Source organism: Microtus oregoni, unplaced genomic scaffold (assembly GCF_018167655.1).
Source record: "Microtus oregoni isolate MIOR12 unplaced genomic scaffold, Mior012 000095F_ref0000231, whole genome shotgun sequence".
NCBI classification, from domain to species: Eukaryota; Metazoa; Chordata; class Mammalia; order Rodentia; family Cricetidae; genus Microtus; species Microtus oregoni.
In genome coordinates, this window is record NW_024544708.1 from 1,484,483 (window position 1) to 1,509,552 (window position 25,070).

General features: G+C 44.6%; 1 protein-coding gene across 9 annotated transcripts in view; it reads left to right on the forward strand.

The window, feature by feature from the left end:
- LOC121442760 (receptor-type tyrosine-protein phosphatase mu) overlaps positions 1-25,070 on the forward strand; it is a 695,160-nt gene that overhangs the window by 159,476 nt on the left and 510,614 nt on the right. For all 9 annotated transcript variants that reach the window (XM_041644372.1, XM_041644376.1, XM_041644373.1 and 6 more), the window contains exon 2: positions 2,786-2,908. In XM_041644372.1, coding sequence (XP_041500306.1) covers positions 2,786-2,908 — 123 coding nt within the window. The remainder of the gene's footprint in view (positions 1-2,785; positions 2,909-25,070) is intronic.

Sequence of the window (25,070 nt, forward strand, 5' to 3'; positions counted from 1 at the left end):
TCAGCATCGGGTTAGAAGATGAGATCCTAAACCAGCCTCCTGGTGTGTTGTGCACACTCCTCCTGGTGTGTCATGCACACTCCTCTTGTCCCTGCTATTTAAGACTGTCATCAAAGAGATGGTCAACATGGCATCTGGGTTTTCTCAAGGCAGCATCCCTTTACATCACCATGGATGCTGGCTTCCTTTTCTTTACTCTTATTTGTGCCACTGCTGTTTGGTTTCCTTCAGGCTGAAACTGTTCTCCATGTCACAACTATAACTTGTAACCAAGAAACACATAGTCTTTGAACACCTCAATGACATTTGCATCGGGTGCTGGACAGATCCACTTTTCCTCAGAACTTCTTAAAACTCAGAGAGGGGAACACATTCACCGTCTTCGGCTGTCAGACTGAACTTTGAGTTTAATTCTGTCCCTTTGAGAATGAGCTTTGTGTTCCGTTCCCAGGGGATGGGTAGTTAGGACTATAAGAACTGAAAGTGTTCCAGAGGACAGTGACTGATTTGACCCTTGTGCCTCGAGCTGCCAACGACTAAGATGTGCCCAAGAGAGAAGCTGTCTGGGACAACCTGGGGTTTCTTGAATCCCTCCAGTGTGACATTTTCCAGTGCACGCAGGCAGATTGGACAGAGTACTCATTCTGTCTACTGATGTAGATGGAGTAGCCCTTTTCCAAAATGCTAGGGACCAGAAATGGTTTGGGTTTAGGTGAGGCTTTGGAAACCCTTGGGTGTATATCTGGGGTCTGTGACTGGGCTCTAAACACAATTCATTGGTTCCTTATAGGCCTGTACACATGGCCTGATGAATTTTGCATTTTTATTGTGCTCTGGCATTTTGATCTTGACCATTGCACATATGGCCTGATGATGATTTTTACATTTTTTATTGTGCTCTGGCATTTTGATCTTGACCCATTACCACTTGAAACTCGGTGTGAAGTATCTGAGCTTGTTGAACTCTGCAAGTGAGCAAAGAGTTTCAAACCCAAGAGCATTTTGGATTCTGTGAGTAATAATTATGATAATTCTGTAATGCGAAGCTAGGCAGGATAACTAAATCCCAAGTGATGGGGTCGGGACTGTCAAGGCTGTCCACACTCTCGAGTGTTGCGCTGAAAAGAAAGTGGATTTAGGAAAGATAAGTGGGCAGTCCTGTGAATTCAGAGATTACACACACGCGCACATGCACATACACACACACACACACCCCTCACAAAAGCAAAAACATCTGATGGCAGGTGTGGAAAGACACAGATTTTTCACCTTAGGATGGACCGGTGCCCTTGCCCAAGCTGTTGTTACGGTCAAGGGCAGGAGTCCTGTGGGTTCAGGCTGCAGCACAGGGTGCCATTCTTCGGGACAAGTGTTCAGAGAACATCTGCCAGGGCGGCGACAGGTCTGCAAAGCTCACAGGAGGAACTGGGGAGGGCAGAGCACGTACTGCCTGGGAAAGCTAAGACCTGGAACATGACAGCTGCTTTCACACAGTCAGTTCTCCTGTGCAGGAGCTACGTGTTCAACTGTTGCCTTGTGGGGGTGAAGGGGAGATAAATGGGTGCACATTTCAGGAGGCAGAGTGGAGCCAGGAACTAAGAATGTTCTGGGGATTTTCTATATACATGATGTTCAGTTTCTCATGTCTTCAGAGGTTACCTGACTGTTGAAGATGACATAGGACCACTTTAGGTTTGGGGGTAAAAGTTAGGTCAGGTGACCTAAATTTCCATTTTCTCTCTAGTTTATAATTGCTGTTTTCCTTGCCTTCTGCATCTAGGGTGTACCTGGCAGGTATAGTACAATAATAGTCCTAAAATTGTATCTCCTTGTCATGAATCGTCACTTTGTACCAACTGCCAGCAATTATAATTAATATTTGGAATTAATAGGATTTACTTATTATGGAACCAGTTATGTAATATGTACTATTTATTACTTAGTGGGTGGCAGGATTTTTATAATCGTTGCTGTGCTCAGTGTCATTCATTATTCACTGTCCCCCTGTGAATAGTTTGGACGAAGACTGTAAGCAGTTCAACATAGCGGACCTCTAAGAGCCTGTAGGGTGGGACTGAAGGTCATCGGCATTGGTCCTGATGCAGCTGAGCATATGTATACTGCAGTTTCTATTTTTTTTTTATTTAGATAGCTTCATTCATTGAAACCAAACTAAGCAGATGTTTGCCACATGTGTAGTCTTGAAATTTCTGCCACTAAGACTTGTGTGGAGTATAAAAGTGACTTCATAATCTACTTTGGTCGTGAGACCTCCCATTTCTTAGACCATAAGCTGAAACTTGCTTCTGCATAGGAAGGGTATTTTGAAAAATACTTGGCAGACCATGCTCCTCATTTGTGGTATGCCTGGTCCTCTATTGTGAAGCCAGTGTTTTAGTGAAAACATTTCTCTCTTTAATATTTTTGAACAAACTGTAATTCTCTATTGAAAACATGTTGAGTACTCGAGGGAGTTCTTTTCAAGTTTTGAATGCGAGATGGATTTTCTTAGTTTAGTATTCAGCCAGAAAATGTGAATTTTAGATTTGTGTATTTCGGTATCTTCTACCAGTATTCGGTCCCTTTTAGAGAGTAATGGATGCGTCTGTATTGCTAAAGCATGGTTAATACTCAGGAGTATTTGGCAAGATTATGAAAGGGGTCAGATCCACGGGTCCCAAGCAAAATTGTCAAATCAGACTTAGCTTGATGTCTTCCTGGTGCATCTCAGATCAGTTCAGACTCCTGGCTGTGACTGACGTCGCCTCTCTTTCTCCCGCCCTAGGTGGCTGTCTCTTTGACGAGCCGTACAGCACGTGCGGGTATAGTCAAGCGGACGATGACGACTTCAACTGGGAACAGGTGAACACCTTGACCAAGCCGACATCTGATCCGTGGATGCCTTCAGGTTTGCTCTCGCTGCTCAGTCTTCTTTCGGAAATAGGGGCATCTGGAGAGAGTTCATAATCCAGGAACGCCGTCTACTGGGTATCAGTTGAAGGCCAACGCACGTTGTTCTTTGTGTGCTGTGCTCAGTGGCTGAGTAGCCGGGGAAGGGTAGTGTAAGTAAGAGGGCTGATTTCAGGAATTTAACCTTGCATCTCTTCCAGGAAAGACTAGTTGTGGTTTGCCCTCTGAAGCATTGGGCATGCGTTAGCTGATTAGTTGACATTGTCCAAGCAGGTGACCCTTTCTCTAGCAGCAGATATAGGGAACGGTTGGATGTCTGTTCTAGCAAACACGTGTCGAGGGTGGGATTCTAGTTGTAGAATACAAATAGCATGATTTCCACCTCCCACACATTCCAGGCCTTGAAGGGAACCTCCTTTCTCAGCCTCAGGCCGAGGGGCTCTTGTGTCCCCGGGAAATGAGGATCTTGGGAGCATTCGGAAGGGGCATGGGTGTGTTGTTTTCTTTCTGCCTCTGCAGAGGAGTGGCGAGTGAATTTCATGCTAACTAGAAATACCTTACTGAGGATCAGCGAGACTTTTTTTTTTTTGAAGGCAGAGTAGAAAGATAATGATGGATCTAATCACAGCAGAGCCTCTTTCGTGGGGGCCCTCTTTTCAGGCTGTGACCTTGGCAATCCTTTTAAAGTTTAGATTTGCAGATTCATTATTGAAAATGGGCTGATGAATGTACCATTTAGTATTCAAACTGCTCAAAACATATGATTGAGATTTGGGCTTCAGATAAAACACATTTTTGTACTTGTTCATGAATATAAAACTTTTCATTAATGTGCCTACATGCAGCGGTAATTAGAATTTGCAGGTAATCTCATAAAGGCAGCTTCAAAGCGTGAGACAGAATCTAATGTTGTTCTTAATAAGTTTTATCAATTATGATGCCCACCCCGGACTTTCCTCTCCTTCTCACATTTAATTCTTTATCATTTCAAGTCAAGAATCCCAATGTCCTTAACACTGTGGCTTTGCCAGGCTTCCAAATCTTCACAAGTCTTGTTTGGGTTCCCAGATCACTTTCTCCTTTGCTGCCTTTCCCCTTTTCTCAAGTGTGCCTGCCTTTCTATACTGCTTCTGGAGTTAGTGGGCTACTCTTAGCTGGTTTGCTCCTCTCCAGAGCCTGTTTTAGCTGTGATTGACAGATAAGAACATGACTTTGTCCTTGCTGCATTGTTCCTCCCCAAGCAGTATTCTTGCCCTGAAATCCTTTGAGTCTTTCTCTGACATCTCCCCAGGTTTTCATTGATTTTCAGAAAAGCTGAGGTGGGTGAGAGCTAGACCAGGTAGATGTGTCCATGCAAGCACAGGCATGGCTGATGTCATGTCTGTCTTCTCATTTGATGAAGTCTGTACCTCTCTGTGTGCTTGAATGACACTAAAGATGGGAACCAGGGACACTTGCATGTTAGGCAAGTGTTCCATCTACCACTGAGTTACACCCTGAGCCCCTGACAGATCACATCATGTCCTGTGAGTGTCACACAGGCAATCGCTCTAAGTGTTTCATGACCACCTACCATGTACCTGCAGGACAGTGTTTCATGTTTTTTCTGCATTTTGCTCCTGTATGATACTTAGTACTCTAGTTCTAAATGGTGGATACTTACTTAATTTCAGTACTTTTTTTTTTTGCAGTACTGGGGAGTGAACTTCAGGTCTTACTCATGCTAGGCAAATGTTCTACCCATGAGCTATATTTCGCACAAGTTTTTTCCTTTTGTTTTGAAACTAGGTCTCAGTAAACTATTCCAGCTGACCTTGAACTCACTCTGCAGCTCCATGTAAAGTGTGATCTTTACATGTGAACTTGTGATCCTCCTGCCTCAGCATCCTCAGGAGGCCTGTACTATGAGGCTAGTCTTTAAGATTGACATTGAAGACACTTAAGAGATGACTCAGTGGTTAACAGCATGTGCTACCCTTGCAGAGGACCTGGGTTTTGTCTCCAGCACCTTTTGGTAGTATTCACAGCTGCCTATCCCTCAAGCTCCAGAGGGTGGATCTGATACTCACTTTTGACCTTCACTGATGCATGCAATCAAAACTCAGAAGCAAGCACATGTGTGCGAGCACGCACGCACGCACGCACACGCGCGCACACACACACACACGTTTAAGATACTATATTTCTAAAAGCATATTATGAAATAAACTTGGACCCTATTTCAGGGGTAGGTAGCCCCACTCCTGCTTCCCTGTGAGCATGGCTTTCCATCCTTGTCTTAGCTTTACATGTTTGGGGTGATATTGTGACTTCTCTGCAGGGAGGTCCAGTGACTAAGGACTAATTCCTGGCCACGGTGTCCAACTGAAGGCGGGAGACAGAGTGCCTGGCAGAGCAGCGATAGACACTCTTGGTGCCATGACCCAGAAAATGGAAAAATGGCCATGTGTGTGTGTGTGTGTGTTTAGCATCAGCTGCGCATTGGGGAGGATGGCAGGCTGGCAGGGTAATTGACGTTTTCTCTTTGGGCGCACTTATCTTTGGGCGCACTTATCAGGCATGTTTTGCTCGTGCTGGGGATGGCCTCCCTGTTTCTTTGCACTCTGAGCCCCCTGTGGTGTTCTGGGAGTAAAGAAGAGAACAGCTGTGGTCTTGGAAAGGCCAACTTTCCTCTTAAGTCACGGTGTGGACAACAGATAGAAATATTTTTTTTTTGTCAGAAAATATTCAAACGTTTGTTTAGTTGTCTCATTGATTCTTGAATCAGCTGCCCCTCTATACAGTGTTGACTGAACACCTGCCACGTGCCGGGCATTGTTGCTGATGCCCAGGAATCCTTCTTGTGTGAGAGATGTTCTCCCAGAGTTTCCTTATGGTCTAGACGGGTCAAAGGTCAGATGCTGTAAAGTGTGTTTGCTCTTGTCTAGCCGTGAGGTGGTAAATATTTAAATGCTGATGTCACATTCAGTTCATCCAACGTAGCACTCAGCAGTAGGAGGCTGGGAGGCTGGGCTCAGCTTTCTTGTACGTTTGGCCCCTTAAACAAAACAGAACAGATGACAGGAAAGGGAGAAGAGGGTCTGAATCACAGGTGAGTGACTGTGTTCACTGATCAGCCTGTCTCCGAGACAGCATTAGCTCAGACGGAAAGATGATACTAGCAGTTGACATGTGTGTCCTCCTAGCTCTGTGCCATTGACCCTTGGGGTGGCCCCAAGAGACTGGCTGGCAGTGTCCGTGCTTTTCACCCCAGGAAGCAGGAGTTCTGAGAAGTAGAGCCTTTGGGAAGAACAGCCTTCAGTTTTGCTTTTCTGACTGTCCTTGGATGACCTTGTAAGGGCAAGTATGCTGTGAGGTTGTTGGTGTTCAATCTCGGTGGCATTGCTAGCACCTTTGAATGAATGGTCATGAAGGCTGCCTTCTAGGGGGCCGCCTGCACACCCTGCAAGGACTGGCCACTGCTCTGTCTCTTCATAAGACTCTACTGTAAGTTCGTATGCTCTTGGTTTTATAATGTCCTCATGTAATACGATCAGCCTGCCGTATCTTTGGGCTCCATGTTCGTGGGTTCAACATACCACAGACAGACAGTGTTCAGAAAGAACTCTCTCTGCCCTCCCCACTGCCCTCCTTCTCCCTGAGTTTAGTACGACTGCATCGCTTTGCTTGCCCTAAACTAGCTAATGCCAACTTCCTGCTGTCTTTTGTAAATGGCACAAAGCGAAGAATAGAACTCAAATATGCTTGCGAGCTTTTTTAATAGATCTTAAAGGTCTTAAAGAGGTCTTTGAGAATAGTGACGCTTTGTTAGCGTGGTAGTAAGAGTTGGGGTAAATACTTCATCACCCACAGACTGTGTTTTCGGTTTTAACTTTATCATAAAACATGTGATTGTGTGGGCCTTGGATTTGGGATTATTTTAGTTGGGTCTGGATATTTTGGTCACTTCACTAAAGACATGAAAAAGGTTTTGTTTGTCCTTGACTGTCCCATTTATGTCTTCCTTCCTGTGGCTTCCAAAGACATTCTTCCTCCCTCATGGAGTCCTCCCCAGGAGGGAATTAGGATGGGTTTCCTCTGTGAAGTGTGAGCAGTGAGGTGCAGGGACCAGGGCCATATCCTGTCAGCTGTTTCTGAGTTAACAGAATCTAAAGGAGCAGTTAGAGATGACAGTGAACACAATCAGGCAGTTGAGATCGGGGACCTGTGGGGACCTCCTGGTTCTGTGAGCCTCATTTCCATGTGGTGTGATAGTGGTCCCTCCATGACAGCCCTACTGGCTGTGGGAGGAGGTGTGTCTAACTCGAACAGCTCAGGCTAGATGAGGTTTCTGGATATGCCTGCAGGCGGTGGCTCATATTTCTCATTAATTAGAGGAGAAATAAGAGTTGCTTAGTTCTTCAATTATGCATGATTTGGATTTATGCCCAACTAAAAATTATGATAAAATATAAAAGGCACCAAATTAACCATTTTGACCATTTAAAAAATCATTTCTTTTATTTTTTTAATATCGTATTTTATCATTTCTTCCTTCCCTTTCCTTCCTCCAAACCTATTCACATAGGAGGAGGGGCTAGTTCTCTTTCAAATTCTTGACCTCTTTTTTCACTAATTATTGTTGTTGTTGGGTGGTCCTAGTGCTGCTGCTGGTGGTGTTGGTGGAGGTGATGTGTGTGTGTGTGTGTGTGTGAGAGAGAGAGAGTATATGTGGGTGGTGGTGATGTGTGTGTGTGTGTGTGTAAATACATAAGTATATGTGGGTGTTGGTGCTGATAATGTGTGTGCATATGTATGAGTGTGTGTATAAATAAGTATATATGGGAGTTGGTGCTGGTAATGTGTGTTTGTATAAATACATAGTGTGTGTGGTTGTTGGTGCTGATAATGTGTGTGTGTTTATAAATGCATAAGTATATATGGGTGTTGGTGCTGGTAATGAGTGTGTGTGTGTGTGTGTGTGTGTGTGTGTGTGTATTCCTAAATGCATAAGTATAGTCTTCTCAGTCTGGATAATGTTGTGTGTGTTTGTGGACTGATCACTTGGTATTGGAAAACTAATTAGTGTTCTCTTCCCTGGAAAAGACCATTACTTCTCTGACTCTCAGAATTCTTTTGCTGCCTGTGTGTAGGGTTGAAGCCTTATAGTCTTCACCCCATCCACCATAGCATGTCTATTGTCCTCGTTTATCTCATGCTTAGGTAGTGACATGGGTGAGACTTTCTGGGTGTAGTGTTGGGGATGATTATTGTAAGATGTGTGACTTGTTTATGCTGCATTTGTTTAGTTCTGTGAACCTGTGGGTCTTTGCCTGTCTAAAACACCTGATGGTTTAACAAAGAGCTGAATGGCCAATAGCAAGGGAGGAGCAAGAGACAGGTGGGGCTGGAAGACACAAAGTATAAATGGAAGGAGAAACAAGGAAGAAGGGGAACAAGAGAACAAGGAGAGGAGGATGGCAGGGGCCAGGCACCCAGCTACACAGCAAGCCACAAGAAAGAAGTAAAGAAGAGTATACAGAAATAAAGACAGTCGTCCAGAGGCAGAAGGCAGTCAGGATAATCTAAGGTAAGAAAATCTGGCAAGAAACAAGCCAAGCTAAGGTCGGGCATTTGTAATTAAGAATAAGCATCCGTGTGTGATTTATTTGGGAGCTGGGTGGTGAACCCCTCAAAAAGAGAAAAGAGTAAAACATCACACAGCAGTGTAGCTTCTGACACTCCTGGAAGAGACCTAGTCACAGTAAATTACCGGTTCCTTTGGCTCTTACAGTCTTTCCGCCTCTCTTCCTGCATGATCCTTGAGCCTTGGATGCAGGGGTCCTTTTGTCGATGTATCCTTGGGATGAGGCACCTCAACTCTGCATTTTGATTGGTTTTTGGTTTTCTGTATTGGTCTTCTTCTAATTCAAAGAGAAGTCTCCTTGATGAGGGGTGAGGACTGTATTTATTTGTAGGTATGAGAACAAACCTTGAGTAGGTAGTTCAGGATGATACTGGCTTAGTAAAGGTAGTTTCTCCTCCACCATGGCATCACTAGCCCTGAGTAATCCGTTAGGTTTCCAGTACCAGGCACTGTTTCCCTCCTGTTGAACAGGTTTTAAATCCAGTTAGTTGCTGGTTACCGTCAAGATATGCATGTCATGCTAGCTAGTATTGTGGTTCATAGTTATCATATCCGGGTAGGGCTGTTGGTTGTTCCCTCTTTTGGAACTTGCATGGAGTCTCTTCATATTAAGAAAGACCACAGGGAGCAGGATTTCAAATCAGTTCTAGTAGAAATAGCCTCTGGCACCTGTGTCTGAAGTGCCTGTTGTCTTACTAGGGACTTACCTTCTATTTCTGGGGGCAACCATGACCAATAGCCGTAGTTTGTAATGTTTTGGGAGTCTCTTGGACAGCCCTGACTAGCAATGTAAAAGAGGACTTTTCATGCCTGGTGTTAGGATTTTGTAGATGGTGTTTGACTCTTGAAGGGAGCATTGTTAGCCTAGATGGGAACAGATAACCTAATATATATATGTTTATGGCTGACTTATCTTTATTATAGATATTTTAAATAGCTAATAGTTTCTTCTAACTTTTCCATGTCTCCTTACTATTTTTTTCACCCTCCCTCTTCTGAATTCACCCCCTCCCGCATCATCCCTAGTTGGAGCCTCCCTCCATTTTTCTCATTTCCCCCATAGATTCCTGGTACCCTACGGTTCTCTTCCTCCACCCCAGCAATGGCTTGATTTTATCTTCCTGATTTCTGCCGTTATTCCAGGATATGTACTCATGTCTGGAACTTGCCCCTTGGAACTCTGGGAACCACTGTAAAGCCTTTCTCCCTTAGGTTGCCATGGGGAAAGCAGCTCAGGCAGTGTCCTTCTGTGTGGTGCTTTGGGTGGTTCTCTATGCAGAAGCTTTGGAGAGTAAGACGGACACTCTTTCCGGCACTGCTCCAGCTGTGGCTGTTAACTGTTTCATCAGGGCCAGTGGGCGCCATTCTGTTGTCTCTGACCACTTACGCCGGTCTTAGCAATCAATGGGTCTTTTCCTTTAAATTTCCTCTAAATTCCTGTCTTGACTACTCAGAAACATAGAAGACATACGAATAGTAGTTAGGCCCTTTCAACATATTTACTGAGAAGTATCCAACTCAGTCTGTGTGTATAAATATACACCATAACGGTTTTACTTCTTGTCTAATTTCCTATAAAATCACACACGATGATACTATTCAAGAGATGTGAGGCCAAGTAATAGAATAAACAGAGAAGTCAAATGTGGCAGATGCTGTCAATGCAACTGGCTTAGCATCTGAGGAATGAGAGAATTAGAGAAACGAGGACCAGACAGCACACTGAGAATTTGGATAGTCAGGATCCTCTCCGCCTCACAACTGTACTCCACAGGAAAAGGCTGATGCCGAGTGTGACCAGCTTATACAAATGTAGAACCTGCTTGGTCCGTAAGTTTTGGGGAACAGGACTGACCCAGGATCAGCACCCTCATCTTCAGAGCAGATTCCTGACAAACAGCACGAACTGGGGGTTGAGCAAATTGCAAAACCATGTCCTGGAGACGTGAAAGCCTGGGGCCTAGGTGCGTGCCTCAAGACCTAGAAAAGTTAGTTGTCCGTAGCAGGTTCTCTGTGAATACACATGCATGGTCAGACAGGCTTGGGGTGGGAGGGACTTGCTCTGCATGGGTAGAGCCCAGTCTTGGAAAGTCCTCACACAGCCAAAGCAAGGGTTGCCTTGGACATACCGGGTGGCCTGAGGCTCGAGTCTCACATTCTGCTGCCTGTGTCAGAGGTCATTTCACAGTCCCTCGGAAGTGTCTTCAGGACTTCCCATGCCCTAGGTTATAAAAGCGTTAAAAGCCTTTAAATGAGAAATGCTAGGTTTGGTTTATTCTCAACTTTAAATCAGTGCACAGTGAGGCTCGCTCCTCCACATTGTGCGTAAAGCACCAGGTACCAAGTCTGTAGTGACTGGCCTGTACCCAGGTGGCCCAGTACTGAGGGAGTGATGTGACCATTTAGCTGCCCTGAGCCTAACATGGCTGCTGTCTGCCAGAGGCTAGGCGTTGAGAAAAAGGGCCGTGTCTGCCAGGACGGTCCCGGACACATGATTGGGGCTGGAGCATTACACAGAGAAAGTCCTGGACAAAGAAAGGGGGCATTGAGACAGAACACAAACATGCTCAGCCTGCCTCAGAGCTGCAGTCTTGCATCTTGAGGAGAAGAAATGGGGGCCTCAGGAAAAAACATGTGTGTGCACATAGGTGTGTGTGTGTGCAAAGGAGCATTTCTTGAGTGCATGGGGGGGGTGCATACCCATTAGTGTGCATGTGAAAGCCAGAGAGTGAAAACAGGTTTGTTCTAGTATCCTCCTCACCCCCACACACGCCCCCTTTTTGAGTTCGTCACTAAATCTGAACCTCACCATTGGCTAGACGGGCTGGCCATCAAGTCCCTGGGACCCACATCGGTGCGGTCAGTGAGTGCTGGGATCTGAACCCAGGTCTTCATGTATACCATCTCCCCAGCCAGCTGAGAAAATGCTGAGTCCCTATAGAAAGAGAAACAAGATGTTTTGATTATGTGTGTGGTACGTGTGTAGATATGCATGTCTACATGCATGCACAGTGCATGCAGATGTGTCGGGCATCGGTCCTGTCTCTCTGCCTGGTTAGGCAGGGTTACTCCTGTAGGCTGCTGTAGATGCTGGGGTGGGTGGTGGCCTCTCACAGAAAGTCTCCTCCGCTAACAGGCGACACATTGACCACTGGGTCCCCGGGATCTGAGCTCACGTTGTCAGGAAGGTAGAGCAAGTGCCGTAACTGCAGAGGCACTGCCCCTGCCTGAACTCAGATTGCAGTGAGTGCAGCGGCGATGTCATAAGGAGCTATGATTGGTAAACAGATACTGGAGAAGCATGTGAATATGCAAGATTTCCTTGATTTTGGGGAACTTTATGCCAAAATGTTAAAGGATCAGAAGTATTGATGTCTGCAGATAGAAAATAAGCGAAAAGGTGTGCATGTGTATGTGTACAGCAGACATGCAAATACGAACATCTTAGCAATTATTAGAGCTAGGTGAAGTATAGATAAGTGTCATCACTCTTCAGCTCTTTTGAACTCCTGAGGTAAGCAAAATTTGCAGCGCAGATGCGGGGAAGAAAAGAACACGTGGCTGGGATGGATTGAGAGTGTGCCATGGCGACCCGATTTTTCCCCACTGATACACTTAGGCAAACGCTGTCAAATTGCGCAGAAAATACTTCCATTTCATACAATGCAGACGGAGCCCTGGCTTTCCACTCTCAGCCTACTGTGATGGTTCTTGGTCCTTGCTGGAGAGGCTCTTTGGAGCCCAGGGGTTTATGTAACACCAGTTTGGGGCAACTAATTTCAGGCGTATAATTCTAGGACTTTCTAAACTAGGCCAAGTCCTTCATGGTGTGGTCTTGGGCCGCAGTGGACGTAGCAAGTGTAACTCTGTGTCCCGTGGGTAGATATCTCCATGGCTGAATGGCACGGTTAAGAGGTGTGTAAAAGGGGGGTTAGTAAGTTTTGTTTCTGAATTTGTGTTTATGTCCTCTTCATAGCAAGAGACCAAGGATAGGAAAGTTTCCGTCTATTTCCTAGCAAACTCTAACATGTGATTCTGCAGATCATTATTTTAAATAAGTGGACTTTAATGCCTAGTTACCCGATACTTTATCTGCAGTTGTGACAAATTATATTTGAATGCAGTAATTCGAAGCTTAAGTGGCGGAAAGAGAAATAAATATGTCTCTTGAATTAGTTGTCTGCCGGACAATCATAGGGCCTCGATCTGGTGGGTGGACAGACTCGAACCACTGAGTGTGCTGCAGCAAACGTCTGTGTCAGCTACCTGGGGTAGCATATTAAGATGGTGAGCGGCGCCTTTAGGATGATGTCAGTGAAATTTGGGTTTCAAGTGATTGGTCCTTAGTCGTGTGCTTTGATTTTCCAGTATAGGACTGTTGGCTGTCGCTGTGCGAGTGTGTGTTGTGCATGTGTTCGTGAGGAGTGGAGGAACTGCATGTGCACATGTGTGTGGGTTTATGTAAAGACATGAAGTTGATGTTAGGTGTCTCCCTTAGCCAGTTCTCCACCTTGTTTTTTTTTTTTTTTTGAGAGAGTCTCTTACTGAGCCTGGAGCTCAGTGATTTCACTGACCAGCAATCCTGGGGGACTTTTCTTCCTCGGTATCCCTGTTGCTGGGATTACAGATGGATGACATCATTCCCTGGCTTCTACATGGGTGCTGGGGATCCAAACTCGGATCTGAGTGAACCATCTCTCTCCAGCCCGGTGTTATTTTTCATTGCGTTGTCTTATTCATCTTAACTTGAAAGGTCTATCTTTTCTACACTGTTGATTGGAGAGAATGGGCACAGTGCTGAAATCCTTACTGACAGACTTGAAGCTATAGGTTGTTTGGTCCCAGGCTTTTAATTATAGACAAAGGGGCTTCTGGTAGTGGTCTGGGTAATTATAAAATCCCTGTCTTTTCATTTCTTCTCAGGGTGTTTGTTTGCTCTTTGCTTCTCTGTTGAATTTAGGAACCATCCTGGGATCTCACACCTTGTGAGACTGCTGTTGTCTCCCTAATTATTTTCCACAAACAAAGGGTCTCTTTCTTCCTGAAGTACTGTGGAGAGACAGGATGCAATTTGCCAGTAGGTCAACAACTGAGATGATGACAAGTGACCTTTCAGCATGGCAATCAATGCTTGTTATTTGGAAAACAAAATGATACAGTTTGTATCTTTAAGCTGGTAGGTCACTGGGTCTTTTCACCATTGACAGATAAATTTGTTACCTGACCCAGATGAGTCAGTTCAGACAGAAATGTTAATTCCTGGGTGGGAAAGATGCCTCAGTGATTAAAAACATGGTTGCTTGCCCTTGCTGAGGTCTAGAGTTCAGTTCCCAGTCACCCATGTAGCTCAGCCCACCACCAAGTATAACTGTAGCAGCCGGGGATCTGATGCCCTCTTCTGGCATTCACCGACACTGCACACATAAAAGGTAGTAAAGATAATTCTTTAAGAAATGTTAATTTCTTTCAGTCAACTTGGACCTTGCTCATCTGAAAAGGTAAAAAGCATTTGTCTATGGCACAATTTATTATGATTAATTGGCTCTTAACACTGATCAAACAAAGGTTGCTTGAGTTTATAAACGAAGTGCCCATTTAGACAATACTACTTATACCAATTTTGACAAGCATTCACCGTATTTTGTTTCCATTCTGTTTCTCAATTATTTTGAGGCAAGCAATTTTAAACATGTAGGCTTATGTGTGCCACAGCTAAGCAGAATCGATTCCCACAACCCTAAAATTTGTGTGGGGCGGTCAAGGACGAGACTAACTGTAGATAACTTTTAGTAAACCATAGGAAGAGGTCAGCTGAGTGTGGATTAGCCCTGTGGTAGTTGGTAGATGCGGGATAATTGCTTTCACCCTCTTCTGGACACGCTGAAATATTGTGCAACTGTGTTGCCTATTTTGTTCATGAAAACATCTGCCTTGGCTGATGATGTGAAGGAAGCTTGTCGATCCAGGATAAGCCTGCCATGTTTTCTTTGCTTCTTCCTTTCTTGGTGATTGTGATAGCATTGAGCATCTTTCGTGCTGAGTAAGTGCTGGGTAGGGAAGCTGGCTGCCTCTAAAACTCTTGCTGGAACCAGATTACTAGTTTCAGATGCTGATGGAGTTTAGAGGAACTTGGCGAGGTTAAGGTGCCACGAAGTCCTGAGTGTGTGACCCCATGTAGGGGTTGGTGGCTTTATCCAAACAGTTCCCCAAGCGGACATAGCCTCTTGCCGTCATTGTGTGATGCATCTACGATGTTGTGACATGACACAAAGTCCACAGACATCAGTCGTGCCTGCTTGGACTCCCCAGCCTTCACTGTCACAGGGACGAGCATTTCTTTATGAAATACCTGGTCTGTGATTTCTGTAGTAACAAGAGGAAACAGATGAAGACAATATCCCTTTCCTCCAGCCTCCATACTGGGCTGACTGCTGGTGCCTGGGGAGGAAATAGACTGTTGGGTACCAGGGAGACCGACTCACCGAAATGCAAAAGCAAGGTTTATTGTGTGCATGATACAAGCCAGCAGGGACCTCATCAGTGCAGTGAGAGGAAATACCTCACCCTTTTAGAGGGCATTATTTAAAGACAAAACCCAGAAAAGTTACATTAGCAGGGTGTGGGGTGATGGAGTCAATCCTGATTGACATTTGTCTAGGGTGTCCTGGTGAATAACCTGATTGGCTGACAGTTGTCTAGGGGTGTCCTGGTGAATAAGCGATGTGTGTGTGTGTGCTGGCAGGTGATCCTATCTACAGTGGTTGGAACATTAGGAATTTCCTTTAGGTGGTTTGTTTCTGGGTGGTGCCTGGGTGGTCTCAGTTTGTGGTCTTTGTTACGACCAGGTATTGTCTTAGAGAAAGCTACTGAGACTCAGGCCTCTGTTGAGCTTGTCATGACTGGGTCTTACAGCTGTATTACGCCCCTGAGTCTTGGGTTGGGGGGTAGAGTAATGTGAAATCATTTTCAGACTCTTTGGTGACAGGAAGCCTTTTGTATCCTGAGAATATTTTGAGAGATTTAAAGAACTGTGGGTAATGCCTACTGATCATTTTTGGATTATGTATGAAAATTATGTGGGGATTGGGGGAGCTGAGAACACCAGGAAAAAAGGCAGCCATTCCCTTTGGCCACGGAGCAATACTGAGCAGGTGGAAGGAAAATGGAAACAGAACAGTCAAGTGTTCTGTTATGGAAATAGTTTTTATTTGTTGTCCCTGGGGAGGATCTATGGAATTTTTGGGGTTCTGAAGGACACCTAGCTGCAGCACTGTGAAAGGCTTTCTTAAGTGGCGCACGCCTTTTATCCCAGCACTCCGGAGGCAGAGGCAGACAGATCTCTGTGAGTTCGAGACCAGCCTGGTCTACAGAGCTAGTGTCAGGACAGGCTCCAAAGCCACAGAGAAACCCTGTCTCGAAACCCCCCCCCCCAAAAAAAAGAGATAGGACTTGCTGGGTGGTGGTGGCGCACACCTTTAATCCCAGCACTCTGAAGGCAGAGGCAGGCAGATCTCTGTGAGTTCGAGGCCAGCCTGGTCTACAAGAGCTAGTTCCAGGACAGGCTCCAAAGCCACAGAGAAACTATGGACGGAGAGAGGGAGGGAGGGAGAGAGGGAGGGAGGGAGGGAGAGAGGGAGGGAGGGAGGGAGAGACAGACAGACAGCAGCCTACAGGCACAACCCCAGAACCCCAGAGAATGTAGACAACAAAGTGGACCTTAAGAGGGACATACATGGATCTACATAGGAAGGAGAAAAAGATAAGATCGCCTGAGTAAATTGGGAGCATGAATTGGGAGGGTCATGGAAGAGAGGGTAGAAGGGGAGGAAGAGAAAAGGAGGGGAGTTGAAGAAAAATGTATAGCTCAATAAAAACAATAGAAAACAATAGGAAACACAAAAAAATCAAACAAACACATAAAATTAAAATAAAGAGAGAGACAGATAGCACTACTTCGATTTATAGTTATCAGCTCAGAGAAGCCTTTGAGGAAAAGAAGGGGAACTTCTAGAAATTAAAAAAGAATATCCCTCGGGGATGGTAATTGATTTGCTTTTTTGAATAATGATAATATAAATAGTTCATTCTTGTTCCTGAGAAGTCCTTTATACAAATACACATTTCACTAGAGTATCAAATAAGATAATACACCCAGACTAACATTATAGACGGTAACATAACCATGTGTGGATGTTATTAATTCTATGAAGGTTGAGTTTATGAAATCTTGCGCTCCAGAACAATTGGAAAGTGGGATTAATATTCATATATTTGAAATTGAGTATAGGATTTCTAAGGAATAGAAGGTTGGAGGAAGTGAATTATTTAAACCTATATATGACTGAGCCCATCTAAATTCATTTGGTAGTGCCACTTCTGAGACTGTTAACTGCAAGCTGTCATATATATTGTCATGATAAAATCATTTCAGCTTCTTCTATTTTGAGATGTATAGTGACACAATGATATAAAGATGACTAACCACGTTTCAGAGAGACTTGAGAATGGTGCTTGATGGAAATTACAGATGAATCAATAACAAACCCCTCAGGTGAATTTGACACTCACCCCCCATCAATAGCCCACTTATAGAAGGTAGCAGATTTATTTCCAGAGAACAGATCTGAGGTCTAATTGGATTTGCTAATATTTCAGAGGGGTAGCCAGTGAACACGGTCAGAGGTTTATGGTAATATTGCTATGGAAGGAGCCCCCAAGGAGGTGGTGGTTTGGATAGATTTCTCTAGCTCTTGAAATAGTTCATGCTTGAGCTTGGGGAGAAAGAAGTGCATGATCTTTCTAGATTGTTCTCTCTTTCCTTATATATTTTATTCTCAGCAGTTTTTATGGGGGTATGCAATGAATTCAGACATATCCCCTACCTCAGATCTTCCTACCACCCCCATTTACCTCTCTGTATCCTATAATTCGGTCTTCTGTTCATATCTGTTCCTTTTCTTGTGACCGACTGAGTTTTTAAGTTATAGTGTTGGATATACCTACTTGTAGTCAGGCACTGGTTTTAGGCCCTCCAAGACAAAGAGCTTCTTTCTCGGGCACACCTGAAGCGTGACCTTCACTAAGGACAAAAGATTGCCATGAAATGCCCCTTTTTGTTCATATACCTTTGATTCTGGCACCCGAACAAACAACAGCTAGAAACAGCAGACCATTGCCTTTTGACCTTTGAGAAATAAAAGCCCTGCAGTGGTTGGGCTGGGCAGGTACTTCTCTGTCTCCCAGGAGAGGTGGTTTCCATCTTCAGTTCCCTTCTGATAAGCACTCAGCAGAACCATGCCTTCTAATCTTGGCAATTCCTTAAGTCCCCCAGCAGATGGAGATATGCAATCCTTCACTCTTTGGGGACCACGTTCTCTACCTCAGGTGTCTTGCTTAACTTCCAGTTCAGATGCTGGGTCAGATCCCTCAAGTGAGGTAATGAACGCGAGGCTTGCATTTCCTTCCCTTCCTGCCTGTGGCCTGTTTGGGCCTGTGAAGAATTCTTATTTAGCTTTGCAGTGCATAAGGTCATTGTCATTAGTAATCTTGTCCAGGAGATAAGACCACTCTTTTTTTTTTTTTAAAGAGAATCCTCAGTGCTAAAGGAGGACTGACTTTAGATCCCAGGGGAGTCAGGGACAGGCCACATCCTCCCCACAGTTTGGTTCTGAGTAAATCCCAGAGGTCAGATCTGGTTTCAACCAACAGGGTAAACTCTGATCACAGATTTCTGAGGTCAATATAAGGAGTAGAGAGTCTGTTTCATTTTCCTCTCTGTGTCCCTGCTAACACAAAGGGAAAGGAATTTTAAGATGGTCCCTAGCTCCAAAGGATTTTATGATTTAGGTAAATGTTTTTCTATCCCTCTTGACTGCTTTATATTTAGTTCAAGCATGTTCAAGGTTAAGATTTTTTTCTTTGAGAAGCTCAATAATACCTTTCAAAATTAAGAATTGTTACAAAGCCTGTTAGAGCCATGGTATTTGCTGCATTTATGGCCATTCTTGTTATCTGAGCCGTTCACCTTAGAAAGATGATTGATTTTTAGTTCTTAAGCCCAGTGCCTTCTGTGCTAATGGACTTGTATCCAGAAAACTGAAAAGAAAAGAAAGGGAACAGAAGGTAATTCATGGGAATAGGTATAAACTTGAGTATTGGAAAAGAAAGTTGGTTAAGCATACATGTACACACATGTACTAGAACCTCTCTAAGAAATACATAATGACTAAGGAAAGAGAAGAATAGATGGGAGTGGGGAGTGGGATAGATAAGAACAAGGCACTATGGTAGATATGTGTGGAAATATCACAATAAAACCTACTCTATATGCTTGCTTAAGAAATGACCAAACAAGAAAGAGAAAAATGAATTGTGACCAAGGGATTTGCTTTTTAAGGAAATGTGTCGTGTGTGTATGTATGTTTTAGTAGAAGACTTCGTCTGTAATAAGTCTCAATTTGTAGATGTGTCCCTCTCCCAGCTAAGTCATGCAAGACATTGCCATTTTCTTTGTCCATCTTCATAGGAGCAAATACAGTGGTTATTCTACAAATGACTATGGACCTGTTGAATGATTTCGAAGAGTGGGACATGTCTGAATTTAGTAGACCTGGTCATCTAGAGCCTTAGTTTAAGACTGATTGGGTTTTCCACGAACACAAAAACCCTTTGGATTTTGTTAAATTTGTAGATGATGCTGTGGTAAGTGAATCTCACACTGTCAGGGCCTTAACCCTGTGAAACTTCCTTTCCATCTCTTCTGTGGTCCCGGGCGGGTGAAGGGCTCTCCACACAGACATTGAGGCTGAGATGGCTCCGATGCCTTCAACATATGTTTTCCAAGGCTTCCCTCGGGGGACATTCACATAGGATGTGAGTTTTAAAAGCCCGAGGATCTGTGTGACAAGTTCCTCTGGGCTCTTTCTGGGTCGTGAAAATAGGGCGGTGGCAATGGTCCTCACAGAGACTAGCTGAGTGCTGGTGACTTTGGAGAGAAGTGCAGAATATTTGCTCACCAACTGGCAGCCTCTGCCACGCTTGCCCTTAGGGGGTTTTCTCCGTCCCAAGTGTAAGCCATTTATGCATAAACGCAATGAAGATCTTTTTTGTTCTTTAAAGACATACCATCATACAAAATTCGAACAGTTGGCTAAGATATTGTAACACTTTGGCATAAACGGCTTTGAGGAATAAATGCATAACTCCAAGGTCTTAGACAGCTAGCTCCTTCCCTCAGCACTATATTATGCCAGACCCTAAGATTTCTCTAAAATATTCGCTCAACTTTGATAAGATAATTTCCCAGATATAGCAAAGATAGATGAGCATATATTGCTACTTAATTCAGTCAAGCAAATATCATTGAATAAATGTCAGCTTTCCCAGAGAAATCGCTGCACAGGGCCTCTCTGGATAATATATTTATCAAAAAATCAATACTGAAGGTAAACAGATTTTTAATACATCTGAAGGATCTTCCTTAATAAACCCAAATGCCAACCCATAATTTAAAGCTATTGATACTGGTAAGTATTTATAGACGACACTATCATAACTTCTATGCGGTATTCTTCACAGTGGCCTATGTCTGCATCCAGCTCGGTATGAACCTTGTGCCTGGGGATGGTGATTCACTGTGGAGTGGCGCAGAACTACTTTGGGGACTGCCCTGGCCTCTCTTTCCAAAAAGGGGAACCTTCGAGGGCACAGAGCCTGTAGCTTCTCTGGCTTCTTCCTTTCTGTTTGGCTGTCTTTTGTGCTAGTGACCTTACTCCTCTGGTGTCTGTCATCCCTTTGCAAATATCTATGCCCAGCTTCCTGTGACTCATAGTTTCTGTACGCCATATTTTTTCAAATTTTTGAATGTGTTGATTATATGATTGACCTTTATTTTTTTAAATTAGTGAATACAAAATATTTAGAATATATACAAACATATATACCTATATATATGTGTATTTGTACATATTTATATATACCTATACATGTATATAAATATACATGCACATGCATATACACATATATGCATTCAGACAAAACACACTATATATGTGTGTGTATGTATGTATTTGTGTTTATATGTATATGTGTGTGTTGTCTGCATATGCATGTATTCCATGTGCGTGTGTGTTCCTGGTGCCAGCAGAGGTCAGATACCCTGGAACTGAAGACAGGATGGTTGTGAGCTACCATTGAACCTGGGTCCTCTGTGAGAGTAACAAGTGCTCTTAACTGCTGAGAAAACCCTCCAGCCCCCCCCCCCCCACCACCACCAAAAAATTATACTTAAATTGGCAGGAGAAATGGTTCAGGAGAAATGGCTCAGACCTTTGAGAGAATTTGATTAAAATGGTGGTTAAGTTAAATGGTTTGGCTTTGAGATTTCTTTCTTCAAGCCATTGAATGACCAGACCCCACAGTTCCAAACTGGAAATGTGGACATTTCAACTTAGAAATAATCAGTAAATCCCTAGAGAAAAATTTGAAGAAGTTCAGTTTTAGAAAATATACTTTAAAGGATTCAATTGAAGTATTCAATTTTGTTTTCTAATAAGACTCTGCCTGTGTTTTGTGAGAAGTATGTGTTAGCATAGAAGTTGCACGTCCCTAGCTTAAGTGCCCTTTAACTCCATGGCCTCGCTCAGGCTGCTCCATTCCTCAAGCTTCCTAATCTATAAAGCGACGTCTCATGCCACATTCCTAACAGGCACAGATGAAACCAGTGTCGAGCTCAGAGACATCATGGCTTTATGGACCATGTTTTGAATGTGGTAGCTCAAGACAGAGCAACATTGTGTGTTTTCTCCTGAACTTTTCACATTTCCTCCTCTTCCGAATTACACTGGGTCAAGGTCCCCTTGGCGTTCCTGACTGTGTATGGTGTCAGACAGGCACTGACTTTATTGTGTGTCCTTCTGGAAACAGATGCCTAGCAGTCAGAGCCTCATTGAAAAAAAAGAGGATGCCCTGTTGTGCACAGAAAATGCTTTCTTTTCACTTCCATGATTCTGGTGTTAAAACCCCAACTTCCAGGCAGGTGGTGGTGGTGCACGCCTTCAATCCCAGCACTCGAGAGGCAGAGGCAGGTGGATTTCTGTGAGTTCAAGGCCAGCCTGGTCTACAAGAGCTAGTTCCAGGACAGGCTCCACAGCTACAGAGAAACCCTGTCTCAAAAAGTCAAAAACAAAACAAAGGAAAAAAAAAAAAACACAACCAAACCAACAAACCCTCAACTTGCAAAATAAGAACCGTATTTGGAAATAGGCTCATGAAAGAGGTGATCAGGTTCAGATGAAACAGTTCAGGTGAGGGCCCACCCACTGTGACAGTCAATGTCTTCATCAGAGAGAAGTGGCACCAGTGCTCGGTATAGGCATACATAGCGGAGATGCCAAGGAAGGGCACGTGAGAGTGTAGGCTCAGGAGGAGCCAAATTGTGGGCATAAATTTTGATTGTATAAATCTTTGGATTTGTATAGGTTCCCCGACACCTGTACATACACACTGGCTGGGGATGAAACCGAAGGCGTTATATCTGCTAAGCAAACACATTACTCAAACTTGTAAGGAAAGTGCGTGTGTGTGTGTATGTGTATGTGTGTGTCACTAGGATGATGTTAAGAAAAACATTGCATATGACACTTTATTGTATGTGTTATATGTGTGTTTTTCATATGAAAATCCTTTCTTCTTCCCTCCTTCCCTTCCTAACTGTGATGCTTAGGATCTGTGCCTCCCTCCCTCCTTCCTTCCCTCCCTCCCTCCCTCCCTCCCTCCCTTCATTTCTGTCCCTGTTAAATTGTTTTGGCACCTACAAGGGCTTGTTTTTATCTTCCACCTATGGCCTAGTCAGCCATTCATGGTAGGGATGCGGTGCTGACACACGTCTCTTGGTCCATCAGCCAGTCAAGGCAGGGATGCAGTCCTGACACGTGTCACTTGAGTCAATGTCTTCCATGAAATCCTCTGGGACTGGCCAGTGTGTTCCATTGAAGTAAAACCATTCTCTTCCTCCATTCAGGATACACCTAAAATGTGGCCACTTGGAGATCTGGCTGGACTTTTCCATTCCCCCCATCCCCACTGTGTTGTGCAGTAGGGACAGAGGCTCTAAGGATCACGGTTTGATTCCCCATGGGGATGTCTTCGGGGAAGGATGGAGGAGGGGGGAACCACAGATCCTGAGCCTCACAGTTAGTGTCCCCAAAGGGTAAACTTCAGGGCACAAAGATATTAACATTAGTGACAATAGAGCATGTTTCTCTCAGGGTCATTTTATGTCTCACAGCTGGCTGACATTGTTTGCAGTGGTTCACCACACTGGTATTTTTAACTTGTGTGTTGAACTGCATGGCTATGTCATGCTATCCTTTTCATCATTTAAAATACAAATATATTAAGTGTCTAAAATAACACCATTTAAGAACTGTTTCTTGGCACCTGTTCGTTTTTTTATGTGCCAGGGATCTCAAAATAGCCCTGGCATGGGTCTCTTTGACCCCACATCCCCCCATGCCAACTGTTCCTAGGGAGTAAGTCGGGGTGTGGAGGGCAGCCAGGTGCAGCTCTGATCTCTTGGTGGAATTCTGTGGTGGGCGCCAGTAGCCGTGAGCTCTGGCGCCTTGCCGTAGTCTATATCATGACTTCGAAGGCAAGTGGCAGATACATTTCACAATGCTCTTCTGTCCAAAGGCCCCAGGTGTGGAACAGTGCTCCTGTGTAACCCTAGGAACCAGGCAGACTGACTCACCGATGATGCTGGCTGCTTTTCTGTCTCCTGAGCCGTCAGGAACTTTGGGCAGCCGTTGCTCTCCATTCATTGACTTCCCATTTCTCTTGTGTTTTGGTGGTAGGTTGGAGGCCAGCAGTATCATTTGATGTAGGAACTCTCTCTGTAGATTCTTCTGCCTCCCTCCTGATGGTGGTGCTCTACCTTGTGGCTTACTTAAAAGTGACTTGGCCTTTACCCAGTAACTGATGGAAGCAGATGCAGAGACTCCCAGCCAAGCCCTGGGCCAAGCTTTGGAAGTCCTCCTGAAGAAAGGGAGGAGGGATTGGATAAGCCAAGGGTGTCAAGGTCATGATGGAGTAACCCATAGAGACAGCTGACCTGAGCTTGTGGGAGCACATGGACTCTGCATCAGCAGAGAGCCTGCATGGGACCAGCCGAAGCCCTCTGCTTGTGTGATAGTTGTGTAGCATGATCTGTTTGTAATGCTCCTAGCAAGGAGAGCAGGACCTGTCCCTAGTGCTTAGCTGGCTTTTGGGAACCTGGTCCCCATGCTGTATCACCTCACCCAGCCTTTATGCAGCGGGAGGAGCTAAGTCTTGCCTCAACTTGATGGGCCATGCTTTCTGAAAGCCCATGGGAAGCCTGCCCCTTTCTGAATGGAGATGGAGAAGGAGTGGATGGAAGTGGATAGATAGGTGTTGGGGGAGAGGGGAGGGAGTGGGAGGAGACGAGGTAGGGTAAACTGTGGTCAGTATGTAAAATTAATGAAAAAATGTTAATTAAATAATATTTTTTAAAAAGTGGCTTGGAACTAAGCTCATGCCTGTAATACCAGCACTCAGGAGGCTGAGGCAGGAGGAATCCCTTGAGGATGTCATTGTTCCTGAAAGCTTCATCCTTGATGGCTTATTCAGGGACTTGAGATGTGCAGAAAACCTTTGGATAAGCATTGGTTACCTTCCATTCGTTCTTTCACCACTCCTCGAGATGCTCAACCCCGAAAGGCTCTTGACGTATGGTGCGCATGCGTGTCGGCACATTCTAGGTGTTGTTCACTGATGTGCTGGCGTTTTGAGTGGCGGCTGTTCACTTCTTTCTAGTACGTGGTATCCTAACTGCTTTGGAAACATAAATTTGTTCTTGTGAATTTGGGTTCAAACCTCACACAACATCAAAGATTCACAGAAGTGATGGGTATTGAGTGAGTCAGTGATGGAATTAAGAACTGACCAGTGTCAGCAGGTGGCCTGACCGAACCTCAGCGATGAGCTGGGTTAGTACTTGTGTATGGCTTGTCTTCTTCTGTGACCTCAAGAGATAGGTGGAGCTGTATCTCCAGCTGGACACCCCTTCACCTGAAGCCCTGAGAAGCCCGTATGTCACCTGGAGGATTAAATGCAAGACAGTGTGACTCAGAAAAGGTAGTCAGAAAGGCAGCGGTGCGCCTGGGACCTAGACTGTACCTAAGGTGGCCGATTCTGGAGGAGTGAGACACAACTCTCTTTGCTCCATCCAGCAGGTCGCACTGGGAAACAGGGTGCTACCCAGCCATCCTAGGAGAAAGGCCAAGGCCAAAGGCGGCCGCTGTTTCTCTTGCTGAATGGATAGGGTTGCTGTTCCTTCAGGAGGGTCCAGCCCACTCTGGATGCTTCCCATCACATTAATGTCAGATGCATCCAGCCTTGGTTTCATCCATTTTCTGGGAAACAGCTCTAGAGACCCTTGCTTTCCTCACCCTTCCATTTTTGGGGACACAGTCTCTTACTCATTTCCATCATACAATCCTGACCCATCCTCCAGGGT